General features: G+C 35.9%; 1 protein-coding gene across 2 annotated transcripts in view; it reads right to left on the bottom strand.

Moving 5' to 3' along the window:
- Positions 1 to 4071: 4071 nt before the first annotated feature.
- LOC129279411 (ATP-binding cassette sub-family C member 5-like) overlaps positions 4072 to 21301 on the bottom strand; it is a 43149-nt gene continuing 25919 nt past the window's right edge. For both annotated transcript variants that reach the window (XM_064111242.1, XM_064111243.1), the window contains 17 exons: positions 21115 to 21269; positions 19633 to 19902; positions 18810 to 19013; positions 17792 to 18000; positions 17267 to 17445; positions 16569 to 16759; positions 14959 to 15093; positions 14270 to 14399; positions 13500 to 13782; positions 12697 to 12883; positions 11710 to 11799; positions 10867 to 11056; positions 8346 to 8508; positions 7397 to 7475; positions 6311 to 6424; positions 5658 to 5822; positions 4072 to 4877 (listed from right to left, as the gene is read on the bottom strand). In XM_064111242.1, the coding sequence (XP_063967312.1) occupies positions 4779 to 4877; positions 5658 to 5822; positions 6311 to 6424; positions 7397 to 7475; positions 8346 to 8508; positions 10867 to 11056; positions 11710 to 11799; positions 12697 to 12883; positions 13500 to 13782; positions 14270 to 14399; positions 14959 to 15093; positions 16569 to 16759; positions 17267 to 17445; positions 17792 to 18000; positions 18810 to 19013; positions 19633 to 19902; positions 21115 to 21269 (2843 nt within the window). In that variant the 3' untranslated portion in view covers positions 4072 to 4778. The remainder of the gene's footprint in view (positions 4878 to 5657; positions 5823 to 6310; positions 6425 to 7396; positions 7476 to 8345; positions 8509 to 10866; positions 11057 to 11709; positions 11800 to 12696; positions 12884 to 13499; positions 13783 to 14269; positions 14400 to 14958; positions 15094 to 16568; positions 16760 to 17266; positions 17446 to 17791; positions 18001 to 18809; positions 19014 to 19632; positions 19903 to 21114; positions 21270 to 21301) is intronic.

Below are 21301 nucleotides of genomic sequence, written 5' to 3' on the forward strand. Positions count from 1 at the left end.
AATAATCTTTTTATACTTCCTAGACAATTATGAATGATTTGAGAGCCAAATGAGCTTAAGTATGATATCTCTACTGTTAGTGATTTATGTAACAATTGGCTCACCATACTTAAACCACAACTTTAAACCTGAGTTTAAGTTAAACCCGACTTCAGAAGACGGGCCAATGTATTTTGGGGAAAATATAGGTAAATATAGAAAATCTTTCTTACCTGAATATACTATGACAATATGATACATGCTCAGCAAAACTTATAAAGAAGATAACTCTGAATAAATCAAGCAGACATTATTTAATGTTTTTCCATTACAAACATCTTTAATGACATTTGTTTATAAAAATAGAAACCAATAGAATTTGACGACATCCATTTTCGACCTGAGATATTAATTCTTGCACTATGCAAGGTTTCACATAATGGAAACAATAGAATACACATAGAAATATGGATTTTTGATCACTGATGGAATAATATTCTTTTGGAAATTTGACAACTCTTAGTAATTGTACGAAAGACGAGTTTTGCATTGAATGCTTTGTAATTTGGAATGTATACTTTTACAAAAGTCGAAATAATTGAAGTTCAAAATTTCGTCAGTCAATGTTTATACGACCAAATTCCCATAAAAATGCCAGCGTCAAAAATGGTTTACAACAAAGTATCAGGTTTTGTATTAGCACATGGAAATACAACTGAATTAAGTTTTTAAATATTCAATTATTTCCTGAAGGAAAAATTGCTTTGAATAATACATACAGCACTGCAACAAAATATCTTCCTACAAAATAATTCAACAAGTTCGGCGAATGTTGAAAAAATTATATGGAATTTGAAATCTGCATTGAAATAAGCGAGTGACGTTTGATTATGCATTGAGAGTCTTACAAAACCAATATTTAACAACATTAATGTAAAATAATTTTTTGATGTAAAAATAATAAATAATTAGCGTGGGTAACATATATATGATATCTAGCTACTTTCGAATGACGAAATGTGCACAGAAATAAAAATGCTGAAAATTTTTTTTTTTACACTTGCCCATGTGAATCAATGTAATTTTACTGTTTTAGTAATTGTTTGAAATGACTTTTGCACTCATTGAGCGTATATAAAAATGTGTACTCATAGAAGATTCATAGAAGAAGTACAAATGATTCAGTTATTCACCAAAATACAAAGTTTGCATGATATGACGTGATAGCATATTCCTGTAAAAAAATCTAAAAAGACGTCAGAAAAAATCTGGGAACCAGCCGGATTTGAACCTCCCATCTACTGATTGCCGATCAGCGACTTTGCCACTATAGATCATCACTCGTCCATGGCACAGTCACAATCGAAATGTTTCAAAAACACAAGTAAAAATTAAGAGATCCTCGATTTACACATTAAGGTACGACACATCGGAGGCTTGGTAATTCAGAAATAACATATTTGTACAATAAGAATACAATAGATCCAATTATTTTCAATAATTAAATTCGAGATAAAGGCTTGCATAAAAGGACGGTAAAATATAAATGACCGAATGAAAAAGTTTGACAAATTTAGCATTTTACACAACATCATAACATTACTGTAAAACAAGTTTGTACAATGATTAGAATACAGAAGTTTTAACATTTTCAATAAATACATGAAAGACGAAAGTTTGCATTGAATGGCAGTTTTAAAAAATATATGCAACAAGAAAATCAGCTGAATTTTGGCAATATCCTTTAGCCATTGAAAGACCAGATAGGTATATAGAAAAGCAGCATTGTCAAATTATGAAAGCTGAACAAAGTTTATTTACATTTTGTACATGTTAATAAAAGATACCAAACAGTAAATGCTTGAAAACAAGGAAAGGGCATGACAGATATATCTTCCAATTAATTCATGTCAGTACAATACATTTGTTTATTGAAAGACAGTACAACCAAAACGAAAAATAGAAAAAACGCTCAATTCATATTTGTACAAAACTTACAAAATGATCGAGTTGGAGTTTGGCAATTTCTTTTTATTAATGGAATATGAAATTGCAATGAATTGTAGAGATACATAATACCTGTTTTCAACTGTCACGGTTCGGGGCCACGGTTGAAATCGTATTTAAATCGTGTAGTAATCGTAATGATCGTGTCAGGGTTGATAAGATCTTGAGGTCAGTCGTAGCAATTTTTTTTATCAGAATACTAAACAATTAAAGTTTGGCAATACACAGTTACTACAAAGGGGACAGAAACATCACAAAGAATACACAAGACTATCAAATCCAATCCAAGACACTTCATATAGCGTCTTTTCCTTTCGGTTACAAAGGGCTGCACACAAACACCTCAATATCTTGGCCACTAAAACGATAATTCAACACGTCAGAATAGTCAGCTTAATCCATGCAATCCATTGAATATCCATATCTACTATCTAATATAACACCGACTAACTAATGGAAGATAATTTGTTTTTTTAGCACAAAGGTATTGTACTGATGGTAGGTATATTTGTGGGGAGTGGCTAAGAAATTGTAGGAAGATGTTCCTTGAATGCTTGAGCACCTAGGCAGCCCAGCTAAAGCCGGGTAATAATAATAGCAGGGCCCGACGGGAGAACAGTTTTCAGAACTGAAGTGGCTTCCCTGGGTAATTTTACCTATATTATTATATAATTATTATATTGTCATATAATTACTATTACACAAATATACACGTCGATATCTTACTTTTATTTCATTGTCATTAAAAGAATATCAGTTATTATCTGGAGAATTTTAATTCCATACTTCCGCTGCATTTCACACATCTCTTTTTTTGACGGATCCTCCCGCAGTTTGCGTCATTATTTTACCATTTATGACGCATGAAAACTTTTAGAAAGATTGGTGAATGTTTTAATTGTCAAGTCGCATACAAGTTCGTACTGCGGTATGCTCATTGTACGGTAGTGTGAAAGTTATAAAAGTGACAGCCATGTAAAACAAAATGATCAGAATTGACGTTAAATGTATAATTATTTTTTGACAATACTGTTTCTATTTCTGTTTCTGTTATGATAACCCCCGTAGGAACTTGGCAGGAACAACCTTTTGCTGGTATAGCGCCAGCTGCCAACACATAGGAAACATACTGATACATTGATTGTCGATTTACTTTGAAGTCACATGATAATATCATTTTCAAATATCAAGAATGCAACTGGTAAAAGTACTAGAAGTAGAACTTTAAGGGGTAGAGGTAATGTCTGAGCAAAGCTTCCAGACAGGTAATTAAACCTGAGATAAAAGTTTTCTTGGACTGCCTGTGGGTCATTCATAAAGATGGTCGTGAGTTAAGTGCGACTTTAAGAACGACTGGTGATCCTTTTTTAAGCGCTAAATAATCAATGGTGAATATCACCTACCACACGGATCACCAGTCGTTCTTAAACTCACTCTGAACTTACGAACAGCTTTATGAAACGGTCCCCTGAGATGTGGTGTCCGCACAACAAACCCTTCTTCATGCAAAATGTATAGATGGCTTGCAGGCAAACATAAAGTTATGATATGATATGTCTGGGTCTTCATTTTCCCCATATTTCAGAGACGTACGATAGTTAAACAAGACGTACCTTTGAAAAGCTAACATACAGTGCGTCCCACAAAAAAACATTTTCAGAGATATATTTCACAATTATTAAACATGTATCTAATATGAATACAGTAAGAGTGGAAATGTCATCTTTAATTTGAGACCAACAGCTTAGGACATTATTCACGCATGGCAGACTACTAACAATAAATATTGAGGCCTATCAGAAACCATTTGCGCGGAACTCAGGTGGTAAGCGGAATCCCTCTCATTTCAGGGATCAGTGAGAGAATCTTAACAAAGAATACAAAATAAATGCTAATGAGCCATTCGTCGAATAAGAACGATTGTAATATCACGAACCAATCTTTTCCAATTTTTCTGCGCAATCAGATTTTGAAGTGTTCGTCGCATATTAGAAATCAAAATGTTAGAGGAATAATTAAATTGTACAATGAAATGAAATATGATTAATTTACCGTTGAAGAAAAAAAAAGATGTCCGAATCCCAGTTTCCTTTTCACTGGGACGCACTGTACATTGGTGGTGAACGCATTTTAAACCTGATGTAAGTGAATTGATTTGTAAATATCATCGTCGAACAAAGTACCCCACGTCATATTAATTAATTCTCCTTGTAACACATTATAAACAGATCCGGCGCTAGCTCCATCTATTTACGAGTAAAATATACAACATCTAAAGATGGCTTGGGTGATGCAAGAGACATGCAATCAATTGCAAATTCCAGTTGCAAATTTACAAGTGAATGATCAATTTCAAGTAAAGCAAATTAATTTATACTAGTTGATGCAATAGGTAGACCGTCAATCAACTGCAAATTTTCAATGAAATGCATGACTTTCAATTGATTTTAGGAACCTAAAATTTACTTGTGATTAATTGCACGTTCCTAGCAACGCCCCATTAGTTTGATTCCCGCGCTTCCAAGCGCCAGGAAGGCAAATGATAATCCGGATTTCTTTCAACACTATTGCAATCAGATCGAGACTAAAATTATCAACGCGACATGGCTAGGTGAGTCTGTGCGCTGTACAGATTGTCTAAACGCATTAGTAATGGAACATTCTTTGTTTATCATGTAATAATATTTGGCAGCAAACAGTCTAAGTTGAATGAAAATAATAATTGCAGTATAAATGTTCTAGAACGGTAACACTGCATTGTGACGTCATTTGTCCTGAGAAGTTATTTTGCACTAGGTGTCCTGAGTTTCAGCTGCTATTGCGGATAACATTCCGCTGAAGATGGATTTGGGGTTTGCACGTAGAGCTCCCGGAGAGTCGAACTCGGCAACCTGTATAGGGCGATAGAAATAAAAATGATCTCACTTATTTTATTTTTCCTCATACAATCCTCATAGTGTTCATTACAGCCAAATATTTTTCCATTTTATATTATTTTTTTCAGTTTCTGTTTCTTTATTACATATACACGCACACACCCACACACCCTCACGCACCCCCACCATGGATAGTGGGGACGTGTGTGTGCACTGTTTTACACACACACACACCCACAGGCACTAACGGACACATTTGAGGACAAAATAAGTACCAAACAGCACGATTTTTAATTGGGGATGCGTCCTTCTTCTACACACAGAACATGAGTTTAACCGATCTTACTAAGGGATTAAAAAACTGCATTTTCTGTATGAGAGTAACTAGGCAAGATAAAAGAAAATTGGTATGGCTATCTGGAAAGGGGACGTCCCCTTTTTTCTGATGTCCCCGGTTAATGGGTTAAAAACACAAAAAATGTCCCCACTTCCAGGTCCATATACACCCAAACCCCCATCCCCCCACACATATTAATATTTATTTCTTGTGTTTTATTGATTTAATACCGCACGGTACTGTTTAGCTTTGACCCACTTGCTGAATAGATTTTCTTCTTAATCCTCTATGAATATGTTGAATTAATGAATAAACAAATAAATAAATAAAATAGCAAACTGCTTTACAAAGGCGCTTTGCAGTTAAACAAACTGCATTTACCATGAAAATACAGAGTAAGGAAATATCATAAACTACAAAGACATACACATACAAATTAGAGAGAAAAGGCTAATTACCGTTCCGTCTTTCATAACTAGAATCTTATCTGAGTCTAGTACTGTATTCAGCCGATGGGCTATAGTGAGGGTAGTGCAGTCACTAAACGCTGTTCTAATTGTTTGTTGGATCAAGCTATCCGTTTCTGTGTCGATTGCTGCTGTTGCCTCGTCCAAGAATAATATCTGAAATGTTTACGGAAAATAAAATTTGTTCAGTCTTGTGAGAGATAATAAAAGAGTTAATAAAAACACCAAGATCAGAACTTCTTGCACAGAAGACAGAGAAAGGACCATAAATTCACCAATAAAGTTTTAAGAAAGTATGTGACCTCCAGACAGCGTAAAAACACATGTAAGAGACACAGAAAATCTTGCTTTTTGATATGTAAATGAGAAAGAACGTAAAGTTTTTTGGTGTATAAATGGAACAGAACACAAAATTATTATTTTATCAATGAAAATGAACATGAGATCAAAATACTCATGATAAAATGGTATTTATTTGCATTAACACCAATCGAGGAAAATGAAATAGATTTACAGTTCTTTTATATAAAGGTGTAGGCCTTATAATACGTCTTATATTGAAATTATAAATACAAAGAAAATCTATGAAATCTTAGATATGTATTCAGCACACACTCGGCTTTCCATACACACAATTTTACTACCTTGCTATTCCGAAGCAACGCCCTCGCCATACACATCAGCTGCCTCTCACCAACCGAGAAATTGTCCCCTCCTTCTGTGACGGGTGCCTCAAGACTACCCTCCAGCGAGCTAATCTGAACAGTAGAAAACAAACTCTTATAATCACAAAAAAATTGTTAAAATGCATTAAATGACTTGACTACGTAGCCAAAATTAATCATAGTTGATTTTGAGCTTTTTTTTAATTTTCACGACAAAGTGATGATTGCAGTGTAAGCCAACATATATTTATTTTCGTTTTGAAATACGACCGTAAATAAAATATCATCTATATATGGCATGTTATGATCAAGTCAGATTATACAATCATTGTTTTTTTTTTAATTATTATTCTTCTGTATGAAATTTTAGATTGAACCGCATATTGTGTGTATTTTCACCAAATATACACAGTGGTCTGATTCTTGACACAGAATGTAGTTCACATGCCACAGGTTTGATTGATTGACAACGAATTTATTCATTCCAAAATTGCAACACAGTTACAAAGTAAAGCAAAATATGATATAACATTTTGAAATGAAATAGGAACCTTCTGGAAAGCAAAGCTTGTTCTTGAAGGTTTCCTTCAATAAATAAGACTTAATGCAAAAAAAACACAATATATATATGATATTCAAATCATCTCGTTCTTGTTGAAGTTCAAAAAAGATACAATATACAAGTCATCATATCTTTCTTGTAAAAATTATATGTAAAAATTATATGTAAATCCTTGTTAAATGTATTTTTTTTTTACATATTCTCCCAAGTAAAAGATAAACAAGGCTGGATTATATTACAAGATATGAAGAAAAAGTGAAAAGGACACACAAGACAAAACGTTACGAAAACAGGACGTGACAGAACGGAACAAGATCAAGACATGACAAAAAGTTATACCAAAACAAGACAGACGAAATATTACAAGAACAGACAAATTGAAAGAAAAGACAACAACAAAACAAAGGACAAAAACGAGTAAAAGAAAGAAAGAAAGAAAGAAAGAAAAAAAAAGGTGATCTGTCGCATGACTGTCTTGTCCCATGACACTAAACAATACACACCTTCTCTTTCAAGTAGGCCTTTTCAAGTGCTCGCCATAGATCACTGTCGCTCTTTTCACCGAAAGGGTCCAAATTGTATCTAAATGTGATAATAACAGAAAATGAATAAATTTCCGGTTGATGTCACATGAAGGAAAGGAAAACCTAAATAAACAAAATCGTGTAACAAAAATAAGTCAAATACGAGAGACAACGTTATTTCTCATTATACCAAATAACAATAATGATGATGATGATGATTATAAATTTGAATTTCATTGATCAAAGGTATACTTTAACTATTTATTGCAGGGAACCCAGACTAACAAGCTTTGCTTTCCAGTGGGTTCCCTTTTTTTCATTTATGTATATTGTATTTTTGTGTTTTGCCTTACATTACTTTTTTTGAATTTTGGAATGAAAAGAGTAAATGCAATCAATCAATCAATCAATCAATCAATCAATCAATCAATCAATCAATCAATCAATCAATCAATCAATCAATCAATCAATCAATCAATCACAATAGTACAAAAAATGATGATATTAAAAGTAGTAATAGTAATAAAAATAATAATAACAGTAGCATGAAATAATGATGATAATGATGATAAAATTAGTATTAGCAATAAAAGAAATATGATATATTGCATGTATAGCGCTTCGTTCGTAGCACTACACACTCTATCCCAGGTTTTAGTACGGCTGTCCTGATCGGGGGCAATTCCATAATATAGTACGTCCAACCCCATATATGTGGGACCTTCATGACATTTTCTGTCTCTGATTTCTTGTTCTTTTGACAGTCTGTAATGAACCTTCACTTGGTCAGTTTATGAAGTGATGTAAAATCTGAGACAAATGGGGGTTGGATGTACAAAAAGGTTGATTATTTTACGGAATTGTCTTCGGGTGTAAGGGCATTCAGAAAAGTCCATCCTACTAAATGTTTAGCCAACCATATACTTACCTGACTGTACCAATAAATAGAACTGGATCTTGGGGAATGATGGACATCTTAGATCTAAGATCAAACAGACCAAGTCCTGATATGTCCACCCCGTCGATAGATATCGAGCCTTTATCACATCCTTCAACCAGACGAAACAAGGCAACGCTCAAAGACGACTTCCCTGAGAGATTAACGAAAAATTAAACACGTTTTTAGTAAATCATATTTGATTATTGTTATGAATGTAATCACATCCTGAATCTGACACTGTCTCGATTTCTGTATTTCCAATTGGTCTAATGCCAAATCGTCCAATTACCAACTCATCTATTATAATTTGTTCTACCATCAGTTCGTCCACTATCAACATGTTCTAATTGCCGTTTTGTCCACTCACCATTTCGTCTAATATCCAGTTGGGCCAATAGCCATTTAGTTCATATAACATTTGGTGTAATTGGACTAAATATTAATTGGGCGAAATGAATAAAAAGAAAATGGGTATTAGACCAACTGGTTACGAGACGAAATTGTTAAAGACAAAGTGGTGATATGACAAAGTGATTATTGGACAAATGGTTGTTAGACGAAATGTTGATAGACGAAATGGCATTACAATAAAGGGAAACCATTTGATGAACGGACGAGATGGCAATAGACGAATTGGTAATTTACCGCAAAAAAGAACGTGGTTCAGTATGGTTCTCAGCAAAAACTGTGGTGTTAACCGGTGTACATAGAGGACCACAACAGTTATTTTACACCGATGTTAAATTGACAGTGTTAGTTTAAAGGACAAGTCCACCCCGACAAAAACTTGATTTGAATAAAAAGAGAAAAATCCAACAAGCATAACACTGCAAATTTCATCAAAATCGGATGTAAAATAAGAAAGTTATGACATTTTAAAGTTTCGCTTAATTTCACAAAACAGTTATATGCACATCCTGGTCGGTATGCAAATGAGGAGACTGATGACGTCATTCACTCACAATTTCTTTTGTATTTTATTATATGAGATGTTAAATATTCTAATTTTCTCCTCATTGTCAAGTGAAACAGTGATTAATTCCTCCCTGAACATGTGGAATTAGCATTGTTTATTACTATATGGTTCAGTCAAGTCGGTCCCTATGGTCAAATCTGTAAAAAATGAAATATTGTATAATTCAAACAATAAAAAACAAAAGAAATAGTGAGTGATGGACATCATCGCATGACTCATTTGCATGTCTCTGAGTTGTGCATATCACAGTTTTGTGAAAAATAAGCGAAACTTTAAAATGCCATAACTTTCTTATTTTACACCCGATTTTGATGAAATTTTCGGTGTTATGCTAGTTTGATTTTTCTCTACTTATTCATATCAATATTTAGCTGGGGTGGACTTGACCTTTAACACCTATAGGTGTTATTACAACGCCTTTGGTTGTTACATTTTACACTCTTTGGTGTTATGTTCAATCTGTAGGGTGTAATTTTAACACCTTAGGGTGTGGTCCTCTATTAACACCAACTGGTGTCAGTTTTAACACCACAGTTTTTACAGTGTATTGTTGTTCCGTTATAGCCCAGAAAAGAAAAACTTCATATTCTCTGCCCCAATTCTAAATTCATGGATCCTCTTCTGACAGAATGAGACCAACTTTTGATACACCTTTTCCACGGGTTAGGGCGCTTAAAGTATTTTGACAGGTATGGTGCAGATGAAACAGAAGGTATGCGCCAGTGTTTCTTCTTCGATTGAATATTTTAAGGTATTGAACGAGTTAAACCTTTTCTTTTCATCCTTTCAATCCTTCTTTTTAATTATTTTCTCATCTTTTCTTCACAAAAATAGGGTGGGTGCCAGTGCCTGTTTATTAGGAACATTTGAGGTTGACAGACATGAGGTATGGGGTAAATTTTTTATTTAAAATAAAATGTGAACGAAGGAAGCAAAAATTTTGACGTGTTTGATAGAAAAAATTTGTTTTTTTGATAGATTTGGACATCAGGTAACAATGTATTTCACCCTTTTCCCTTTCTGCTCCTTTTCTTGATAGTGAAACTTGGTAGCTTGCAGGGGCGGAAATCTCTCCCGAAAGGTAGGGGGGACAAGGGGCTGGAAAATTGACAAAAAAAGGTTATCACTCCAAATTTAAGGTCATTTCGACGAAAATAGATTTGACAAGCAAGCAAAAAAAATGGTTGTCATCCCAAAAGAGAGGCCATCTCGTCCTAAAATACATGTTTTATTTCGATTTTGAATGATGTATTTCTCACCATCATAAATGTCCACAAATAGTAGGGGGGCATTTGATATTGTGTCCCCCTACTGTTTTGACTTGGGGGGACACGTCCCCCCTACGTGGTGGCTTCTATGGATTTCTAAGCTGGTGGGTGTTTCATAAAGGTGCTCGTAAGTTACAAACGATTTTACGAACGACTGGTGAGCCTTTCTTGCGGTAAATGATATGCACAAAATTTCCATAGGTGTTGATTTAGCTCTTAAAAAAGGGTCAGCAGTCGTTCGTAAAGTCGCTCGTGAACAACCTACCCGATCCAGTCCTTCCCACGATGCCGATCCTCTCTCCTCCTCGGATGCTACAGGTGACATTCTTGAGGACCAATGGTAGGTTCTCCCGGTATCTCATCCGGAAGTGATGGAATCGAATCTCTCCTTGGCTCGGCCACTCTTTTTCTGGCCTACTCGTCTGGGTGGTCTCTGAGGCCTCAGGTTTGAGATCCTTTATACAAAAGCAATAACATTTATGGGCATTGATCATTAGAAAAATGTTTCTTTCATCCATTCCCAATGGGTGTATTTTGCCAAAATCAGCATGAAATTTCGTAACTTTTGTGAGGTGGCGTGAAAACGTTTCAATTAATTGTCCTTATAGAAAATAATAAAAACAACGATTACAATTATTACGATGATGATGAAAATAATATTCATGATGATGATAATAATTATGATAACAATAATAACTTTAATTTTAATGTTAACATGACAACAACAATAATAATAACAACATTAATAATAACAATGATCAGAAGAATAACAACGTCAATAATGATAATAATAACATAAATAATCACAATAATTTATGATGATGATGATGACGATGATAATTAAAATCATCATCGTAATAATACTAACGATTATTTTCATTTGGTAACAACTATTTTAAAATTTAGAATGGATTAAAATAAGAGGGATCTCAAACGAAAATTAGTAGCATTTTATCCTTAACTTGCAGGATATTCTTTCCAGAGTGGCCATTTGAATGATCACCCACTTTGTAATTTGTTTTGTAACTTGTCGTGAAATTGGAATATGTTGTGTGTTTGAAATTTGCGTTTTTATATTTTTCTGTAGATTTTGCAGTCATAAACCTACCCTAATGTATTGCATTATCCTTTGAGCAGAGAAGAAGCGTGCTTCCGTATCAGTCAGCATATTCATTGTAAGTTGGAACATTCCTGTAAGCTGTGATGACAAGAAAAATAATTAAATTTAATCAAATTGATTTTGATTTAGCTTGATTTAAAAAATGAATAATTCAAAATAATGAAATGTTGCAATCAATGGCGTATAGATACTGGTTGGGGGAGGGGGCACTTGATCCCCGAAAAAATCCATCTAAAACAAATCGAATAGCTTACCCCCTTCCCAAATATAAAGTAAAGAAAGAAAGGAATAGATGAAAGGGAGACGTATGTCAATATGACAAAATCTATCACAAAATTAAATTCTAATTTATTTTTATGAAGTGTTTATTTTCAAAAAGAAAAAAATAAATTTGTTTTTGATGTGTTTCAAAATATTTACAAAGAAAAAACATAGCTATATTAACGAAGATAGACCTACACTGCTTTCAAATGATAAAAGAAATATTTCTTGCAAACACCTTAAGAAATTAATCTCCTTTATTAGTCTAAAACTCATCTGGTACTTTTTGTAAAGTACCCCTGCCTGGAATAATTATAAACTGCATCCTTGTCACTATCATCTATTTTTCGCAAAGGTGGCAATAACTACAATTGATTTATTGCATAAGTGTGTTATAAAAAGTCACCCGGTACAGTCAGTGTAAACGAACCGAAAAAAGTGGGTTTATTAAGCCTGCTGCTGCTTTTCAAGGGACTCACAATACATTTGTGAAGATTTGCAAGGACTTTTGTAATTGCTTTTCGTTTGCCAGTAATTTTGTGTAAAAAAAAAATAGGCCTAATTAAGCGCACATTTTGGGCAACTTTATGACCTAAAATATAAATGTTGGACTTTGCGAAGTTCTTATATCCGCGTCCTTGCAAACCTTCGCAAAACGTTTCCTGAGCCTCGTGAGAACAAGGCGTGATGACGGACAGAAAAAAAAAAACGTACCTGCATTGCGTAGGAGACAGCAAAACCAGCCGTTGAGGGCGGTATCTTTCCGTGATAGAGAACAACCAGAAGATTCGTAATGGTGACTACAAGAATAACAAGAAGCTCAAGTCTTGCTCCAGCCCAACGGTTTGCCATCCTGAACAGCATCAGAGGGTAAGCATTCGTGTTTAGAAGATCAACGAATCTGTAATGAAAATGAATCGAACATTCTTCCAGTTTTGTGCCGTCATTAACATTGTTTCATCAGCACTTTCATTATTACATTCATATTTGTTTGATATCAAATCAAGGAGTCAGACTATTCAGTTTCTCAGACAGTTTCGCCAGTAGCTCTTAGAGTGTAGAGCACTGGAAATATTATGATACAGTTAGTTCTCTTGGGCACAGCTAACAAAGTTTTCTTGGGAAAGAAACTATTTGGTTTGCCTCGGGCATTGTCGGTCTGAGAAAGTAATGTGATGACTTACCATGTGAGCTTATATGCTAAAATTTACAAGGCCTGTTAGTCACGAAAATATTAGAGGTGATGGACAACATCCGTTTATGAGTAACAGTTTACTATCAGGTGCTCCTAGAACTTAGTTTATAGAACACTCGTAGGAAAAAATGCTCTTAGAGGTTAGTTTATAGAATACTCTTAGGAAAAAAAATGTTCTTAGAGGGTCCTATGCTTTCCCGTATTATAAACTTGGAAGGTTCCCTAAAATGCTGTAAATTACCTTTAAACAGCCACTTTGGAACCTTTTTAGGTTGTTAATAAACCCCCGAACGGTTCTTGAGCACGCAAAGACAGGACTCACTTCGTAATGACGTCATTGGTCTTTCCATAGGCGTGAATGGTGGGTAGACCCATAGCGGTAGATCCAATGTGGGAAAACCAAGGTGATCGACTCAGGTTCTCCAACTGCTTGAGGTCGTTGACGCCCTTGCGGTAGAAGACCATGATGAGGGCGAAGACGAGGGCGACAGGGATGACGGCGCAGATGAAATACGGGAAGACGATGGAGATGGTGATCAACGATGCGACGATCGTAAGGAGATAGTTCAGGCTCATCTCCATGTTGATTGGGAGCATGACATCGACTACGAATCAAAATGATTTTTCAAGAATTGATTTTGATTAATTAATTTTCTTCTTATGTTAAATTCTGACTGTACCGTAACCTACCATGCAAATATAACAAACGCAATGTTCATGGTTATTTTACTCCAGGATTTCACTGAATTATATTCATCTAATCACTGTCATTACGTGAAGAAATATCCCTTTACAAAAAAAGAATACAAGGACATCTTCGTCTCTACAAAAAACGTGCCGGTGATATTGATTTCAGTGATGTCGTTGCTAATCTGTGGAACAAGCTACCATCTTTCCTGAGGATTGGCACATTCCGTGGTCAAGCTCAAGAAGTTCTGTAAATTTTGACCCGGTTACCCGAAAATCTAATCAGATGACCTCCCTTCACATTTGAATACATGGACCAAGTATGAAGTTGATCTATCACAAACGAGACAGACGGATTAATTTGTACGGACAACAAGAAAACAGTCTACAGTTAAATCTACTCACGTTCATCTATGTCTTTGGAGAATCTATTTAGAATTCGTCCGGTAGGGGTGGTATCAAAAAAGCTGACTGGACTTCGAATGACCGATCTAAATAGATTCTCATGTAACGAGGATGACGCGTTTAATGTAAACTATGAGGAAAGCAAAGAAGATAGACAAAGACATTATATCAAAAACTTGAAATCAAGGAAACCTCTATGACGTCAATTCTGCAGAACGATACAATAACAAAAAAAAGTGAGGAGACATTATAAACAAAATCAAGTTATGTGATATATAGAAAAAGATCTTGCTGGCGCACGGCCGCTCGTCAGAGATATCAGTGCTTTCTTCAAACTTTATCATATTTTCAAAAGCTGGTTAGATATGACAATAAACTTGTCCCAAACTGCAAAAACTTTTTTTATGTAATTGTTCTATCAAACGACTGAGGATTAATTACTATTATTTCTACCAATCTTTATTTTGTTAGGAGATTTAAACCTTTGATTTATTTAAATGTTTAAACAATATGTAAATGGTAAATTACTGTTACTTTTTCTTATTCACTGGGAGATTGACGCTTGACGATATCGTTGGTTTCACATATGTTTAATCAATTATTCTGAAAAAATATGTAGACATCTACCAGTTATAAAAATAAAGCACTTTGAATTATGGAATATTTTAAAATTTCAATAAATAATTTACCTTCATGTAGATAACACTCTTAAAGGCGGCTACGATAAATATCAGAAGCAGGGTTCCTCCATACACCAGCATGTAGAACCAGAGGTTAGGATCGTTCACTAAAGTTGGGGCTTCCCCGTCTACCGTCTCATTATACTGTGCATCATTTGTTATATGGTAAAAGAAAATGGGGAAAATAATGTTGTCATGATTATTATATTTTTTCAAAAGCTCTGTTTGGTATTTGGTACATGTAGGCCTATAGCCTAACGCCCCAGCGCCAACATGACCAATCAAATTCGACAGCTGCGTGTTCAAATCTGAGTAAGTGCAAAAACTGAAATTGCAAATTGTCTTGCCTTTATTCCCTACTAGAAATAACACATTGTCCCACAGTGTGTGCCACAGTGTTTTTACAATGTGGATCATAATGTGAAATCACCTTCACACTGTTGAAATTCAGCATTTAAATAATGTGAATCACTTATTCACATAGTCGACTATGTGAACACGCTGTGTACAGTCAAGCTGTCGAGGTGTCCACAGTGTGAAAATATCTTTACACTGTTAAATCTGAGCATTTCAACAATGTGGATCACATATTCACATATTCGACCGTGTGAACACGATGTGAACAATCACATTTGTCGAGGTGTTCAGTGTAAAAATATCTTCACACTGTTTAATTTGAGCATTTTAACAGTGTGAATAATATTTTCACAAAGTCCAATATGTGAACAAACTGTGATCACACTTTGTGACACTGTATTCCTCCCAGTGGGGTTGGTTTGAAATTGAATCTAGACTATGAAAAATATCTTAACTCATTCAAAGTCTTTAAATGGAAATAAATTATGTGGTACAGAAAGAAAAATGGACAAAGAAAGTTCGAGTCCAGGTACATGGACCATCTTTCACTTTTCAAGAACACAGTGTTACATAGTGTGCGTACAGTGTGAACTTTGTAAAGATGTGATTCACACTGATAAAATGCTCAAATTAAACAGTGTGAAGATAATTTCACACTGTGGAAACTTAACAGCACGAGTATTCACAATGTTTTCTCATAGTGGACCACGTAAAAAATTGACCCACACTGTTAAAATGGTCAAATTGAACAGTGTAAAGAAAATTCCATACTGTGGACACGAGCAATGTGAGTGTTCACATAGTGGACTATGCGAAAATATAATTTACACTGTTAAAATGTTAATGCACATTGTGTTCCACAGTGTGAACTGGTTCGAATCCCACCGTAGTACTATCGTCCTTCGGCAATAAGGCGTTTATCGTTTAGAGGTGTTGTGGTTCAGTGGATGTCTCCGGACTTTGAACCACAACGTCCAGGGTTCGAACCCCGGCCACCACAGCACTCACATCCTTTGGCAAGGCGTTAATCTACATTTGCCACTCTGCACCCAGGTGTAGTAAATGTGTATCCGGTATGAATAAATTATTTGAATGCTCAGGGGCCTGATCAGAGTAGCCGTGTTAAAGCCAGTTAAACAGTAGGCACATACAGCGCTCAGAAATATTGCAGTAAGAGCTTCGTAAATGCTGCATATTCTCATCATTATTACTGTATATACAATTTCTGAATGGGGTTGTCTTTAAAATGTTCATGGACTCACCGGTCGGTTGTTACTCTTTTCAATCCAATAAGCTAGCCACCAGTTATTAACTGTCAGCATCCCTATCACGACGATGTAAGTGAAGAGGATTGAGAAAAGAGCGAAGGAGCCTCCCATGGCTTTGATGTAACCAAGGTAGTCTTCCCCCGAAGGTGAACCGTGGGATCGTTCTTCTGATGTGGTCAGATGTCCTGTAAGGTTAATTGTTTATATGCAATTGGTCTAACAGCAGTTGATCTATTTCCCAGAGAGTCTAATACGACATTGAAAAACACGTTTGGACTACGATCAGTTTGGTTTAATTGCCGTTTCGTCTAGGCTTGATCTACTATTGGTCCAATTTTCAGTGAGGTCGTAATAATACTGAATGAACATCAGTGACTCTTTGGTTCATGGAACGCGTCCCTTGACTAAAGAATTAAATGAGTTGACGATCATAACATCGATACTGGCTGATATTATCATACCATACTTCTGCTCAAGGCCCTCAGCACAGAGGATTATCTTTTGTGTTTGGGGGTAGATGCCCCCCCCCCCCAGGAATAAAATATAATCTTCTGGCGCTGACGCTCATGCTACTACTACTACTTCTACTACTACTACTACTACAACTACTACTACTACTACTACTACTACTACTACTACTACTACTACTACTACTACTACTACTACTAAAAATAAGTAACACAATATCGTACCTTCCTGGTCAATGTTGATGTTACCATCATCGAAGCTGCTGAAGCTGCTGATACTAGATGTCGATGATCTGGTTCGTGTGACCACTGGTACCTTTGAAAAGTTACTGATGCTGGTAGATGATATCCGTCTACGGTAAGTGTTGTGTGCTACAGTGGTGGACGATATTCGTCTGTGCTCCCTGCGTATTTACATATAATATATAGGAAGTAGTTATTATACAGACTGCATAATTTTGATAATAGTTCACGTTGATCAAAAAGCGACAAGAAAATCATAAAAACATCACTATCATATTATTATTCACAGACCCCTTCCCCTTACCGCGCCCCTTGATTTAAGATCAACATGTCGTACACTAATTTTAAGATCATTTGGAGTCTATGGACAAATTGACGAAACCCAACTTAAAAGGTCAAGTTGGCGCCCTAAAATTTCAATGAACAATTTGGACGTACCTTAACTTAAAAAAAAAAACAATTTGGCGATTTAAACAGAAAAAAAATCCTTATGGATGTTCCATGTACCTTTTGGCTTGAGGAGGGCAGAGGAACACTTCGTCATCATCATCTTCTTCCTCGTCTTCCGTTTCTTCGACTATGTCTTCCAGTCTCCTGCAGTGAGTGGTGATAAGTCTGTCATACTCCCCTTTCTGTGTCATCAGTTCGCTGTGCGTCCCCTGTTCCCTGATGTGTCCGTCCATCATTACGGCTACAGAATCACAGTCTTGTAAGTACTGAATCAGGGGAAACGTTATTGAAATCTGATGTATCATTGATAGGCTAACTCGTTGTCTAGTAGTTGCGACTTTCTTGTTTTCAATGGGAGGGTCCTTTTTTCGAATCACAACAATGGCGTTAATTTCCGACCGCAAACGATTTGTCAGCACTGCGCCGGACTCATCCCAGGTAAGGTAAATGGGCTCCTGATAAGCTTCATTCCTTTAAATGCTTTCGCGTATAATGTCATCAATTACTATCGTTATTATATATATCATTCACAGGAGTGGATATCACATTCATGTGACTTGATGCGGGTGACATATCTATTACCGTTGTTGCTAAGCTGTGGAACAAGCTACCAACCCTCTCGAAGACTATCACATCCTTCGGCCAGTTAAAAGGCCAATTTCTGTTGGTAATGAACCACAAGAGTTTTTTGTTAATTAATTTTGGGTGGCCAATATAATCATCTTATGAAACAAAGTGTCAAACATGTACCCACAAGAAAAGGCGCTATGGGCTGAACAGTCAAGATTGTATTAGAGATTGAACCTCTTTCAAAAATTATAGAAATACGTGACTGACCTTATGCCTGACGATTTGAAATAAATAAAGAAAAATTTGCAACTCACACGCTAAAATTGAGGGAAGATAAAGCCACTTTTTCGTCAAATGAGAGTCAGCTCGGTATACCCTGATTGTAAGCAATCCCTTTACCAAAAATTTTATGGATTCAATACCAAATACCCAATGGATTAGAATGGGACAATAATCTTACATACAATGAATAAAAGAAATAAAATCAAACTTGTCATTTTTATACCTGGAGCTGGTGTGTGACGAAAAGAATAGTTTTGTTGCTCATGGCGCCCTTTATGCATTTCTTGAAGATGTGTTCTCCGACATGGGCATCTACTGCACTCAGTGGATCATCAAGAAGATAAACATCATGGTCAGCATACACAGCCCGAGCAAGACTTACCCTCTGCTTCTGACCGCCACTCAAATTGATCCCACGCTCACCTATCTACAAGCGAAATCGATAACCAACATGCAGATAAATTTCCCGGAAAAAGGAATAAATGATACTCATCCACACGCACTTACACACACACCCATACACAAATACACCCACATACAGTTCATGCACACCCCCGCACTCAAGCCGCCACGGCATACATTCCCAACGCTCAATCACACACACACACACTCCAAATAATGTCACACACATATCGGCCATACATCGGCCTATAGATCCTCACGCACACTCAAACCCGGCCATTTTTTAAAATTGTTATAACATTATCATTCCTTGTTTTTAGTATTTACTCCTTAATAGTCTCCCCAGAAACATTTAAAACACATATTATTCGACATTCGAGACAAAAAATCTTCATCTTGTGATTTTGTAAGCTTACTTTTGCAAAATGGCTGATAAATCGAGCTAGATTTCACGCACACATACATTCACACAACATAAACACGCACGTGCCCGCCAAGTGCCCGCCACGCGCCTACACATAAGCTCACACATAAAAAAAAACATTGGACATCTCCTTTCTTGAAACGCTCCCCGGGCCGGCAAGGATTAAATACTACGCCAAAATGAGTGAAAAAATTGATAAGGAAAGAAACTGCGAGATTACCTCTGTTTGGTCTCCATTAGTCAAGATCGCAAGATCCTGTTTGAGGCTGCAGACCTCCAAGACCATGGCATACCGTTCCTGATCCATCGGAGAGCCAAAGAGAATGTTCTCCTGGACCGTTGCATTGAAGATCCAGGCCTCCTGGGCAGCGTAAGCAAATGTCCCCCTGACCTTACAGGAGCCCTTGACCTTCTCCATCTGACCTAAGATGGCGTTGATCAATGAGGACTTGCCGCTACCGACGGGTCCGCATATACCAACCAACTTCCCCTGAAAAGTTAACATTAAATTATTGATTCCGTCGTATTTAGTCTAATTCAGTGAAAGTATAAGGGCGATATCAAGCAAAAGCGGCTCTATTTCAAATCTTGATCAAAAACTTCTATTAAAACTCAAAAGGAAGTTCCTAAATACAAAGGGGATCATAATAAGCCACCAAAAAAGTCTTACGCATATCCTTATAGGACAATCCTCACCCCCCCCTCCCCCAAAAAATAAACAAATATGTATAGCCGAGACACACACACGTATATATATTTAACTTGATTTAAATTTAACAGAAAACTATTGCTTGTTTTGTAAAATTATCAGTTGGATAATCTAAAGGTCATTTTACCAATAAAGAAAATCATCATAAATAAGTTGCGGGAAGGGTTGAAAATGTCAAATTTGAGGTGCAGGACAAAGTCTAATGCGACTGGCCGGAGTTTTTCTATCAACAAAAGAAACTCTAAGTTGCTTCCCTCATTCAAATGTCTTATTTGAGACTTCTATGTGTAAGTAACGTTTTGCAGGTATTGAAAGTGTTTGGATTTGAAAGAACTATTACAAACTAATCAGTCAGTTTGTTTACATTCTTTGTGTAATGCGACTGACCGATTTTGGGGGCGTCATGAAGTCCACAATGCATAGCATACAACATTTATGTGTGTATTGTTTTAAAGCCTCGGTTGCCAACATGAAGTGACAGTATAAACTAGACAGAAAGAATGGGAAAGACTCACCCCTGTGACAGCACCAATTATTAGAAAAGAAACGTAAAAGTGTATTGCGACTGACCGTGGAATCGCTTATAAAGTTACGTTATGTAATAACATAAAAGTTCTTCATCGATTTGGCAGCCAAAATGATAAAACATACTTGACAAGTAAAACAAAGTGATTCTCGATGTAGCACAGCAAGCCTTTTTATCAAATAAACTCAATGTTTAGGAAATTGTGTGGTGATCCGTGAAACGCCCGTGTAAAACATCGTTGGACAATTATATTATTATGATTGAACTTATGTTTACAAGAAAAATATGTGGTGAAATGGAAGAAAATAAATGTTTTATTTGAATTGAATTGAATATCAATGATAGAGAAATACAAAGTTACAAAATTACCTAATCGTGTTTTGATCCAAAAGTATAAAAATGCAGCTTCAATTAAAAGACAGGTGAAATTACACATATGTATATAAGTGGGGTGAGGGGTAAATTACCTTTTTGAGGTCAAAGTTCAAGTCGAAAAGGACAGGTACAATATTACTTGAGGATTTATTGGCGATGTCATTGCAATCGCGCTGTTTGACGTCAGATATCTGCCCATGAATCCTATTTGAATCAGCAGCAGTGTGTAGTCCATTCTTGATTATTTCTTGCAGAATGCAAGCAATCCAGAGAGGGAAT

This window comes from Lytechinus pictus, chromosome 16 (assembly GCF_037042905.1).
Source record: "Lytechinus pictus isolate F3 Inbred chromosome 16, Lp3.0, whole genome shotgun sequence".
Lineage (NCBI taxonomy): Eukaryota > Metazoa > Echinodermata > Echinoidea > Temnopleuroida > Toxopneustidae > Lytechinus > Lytechinus pictus.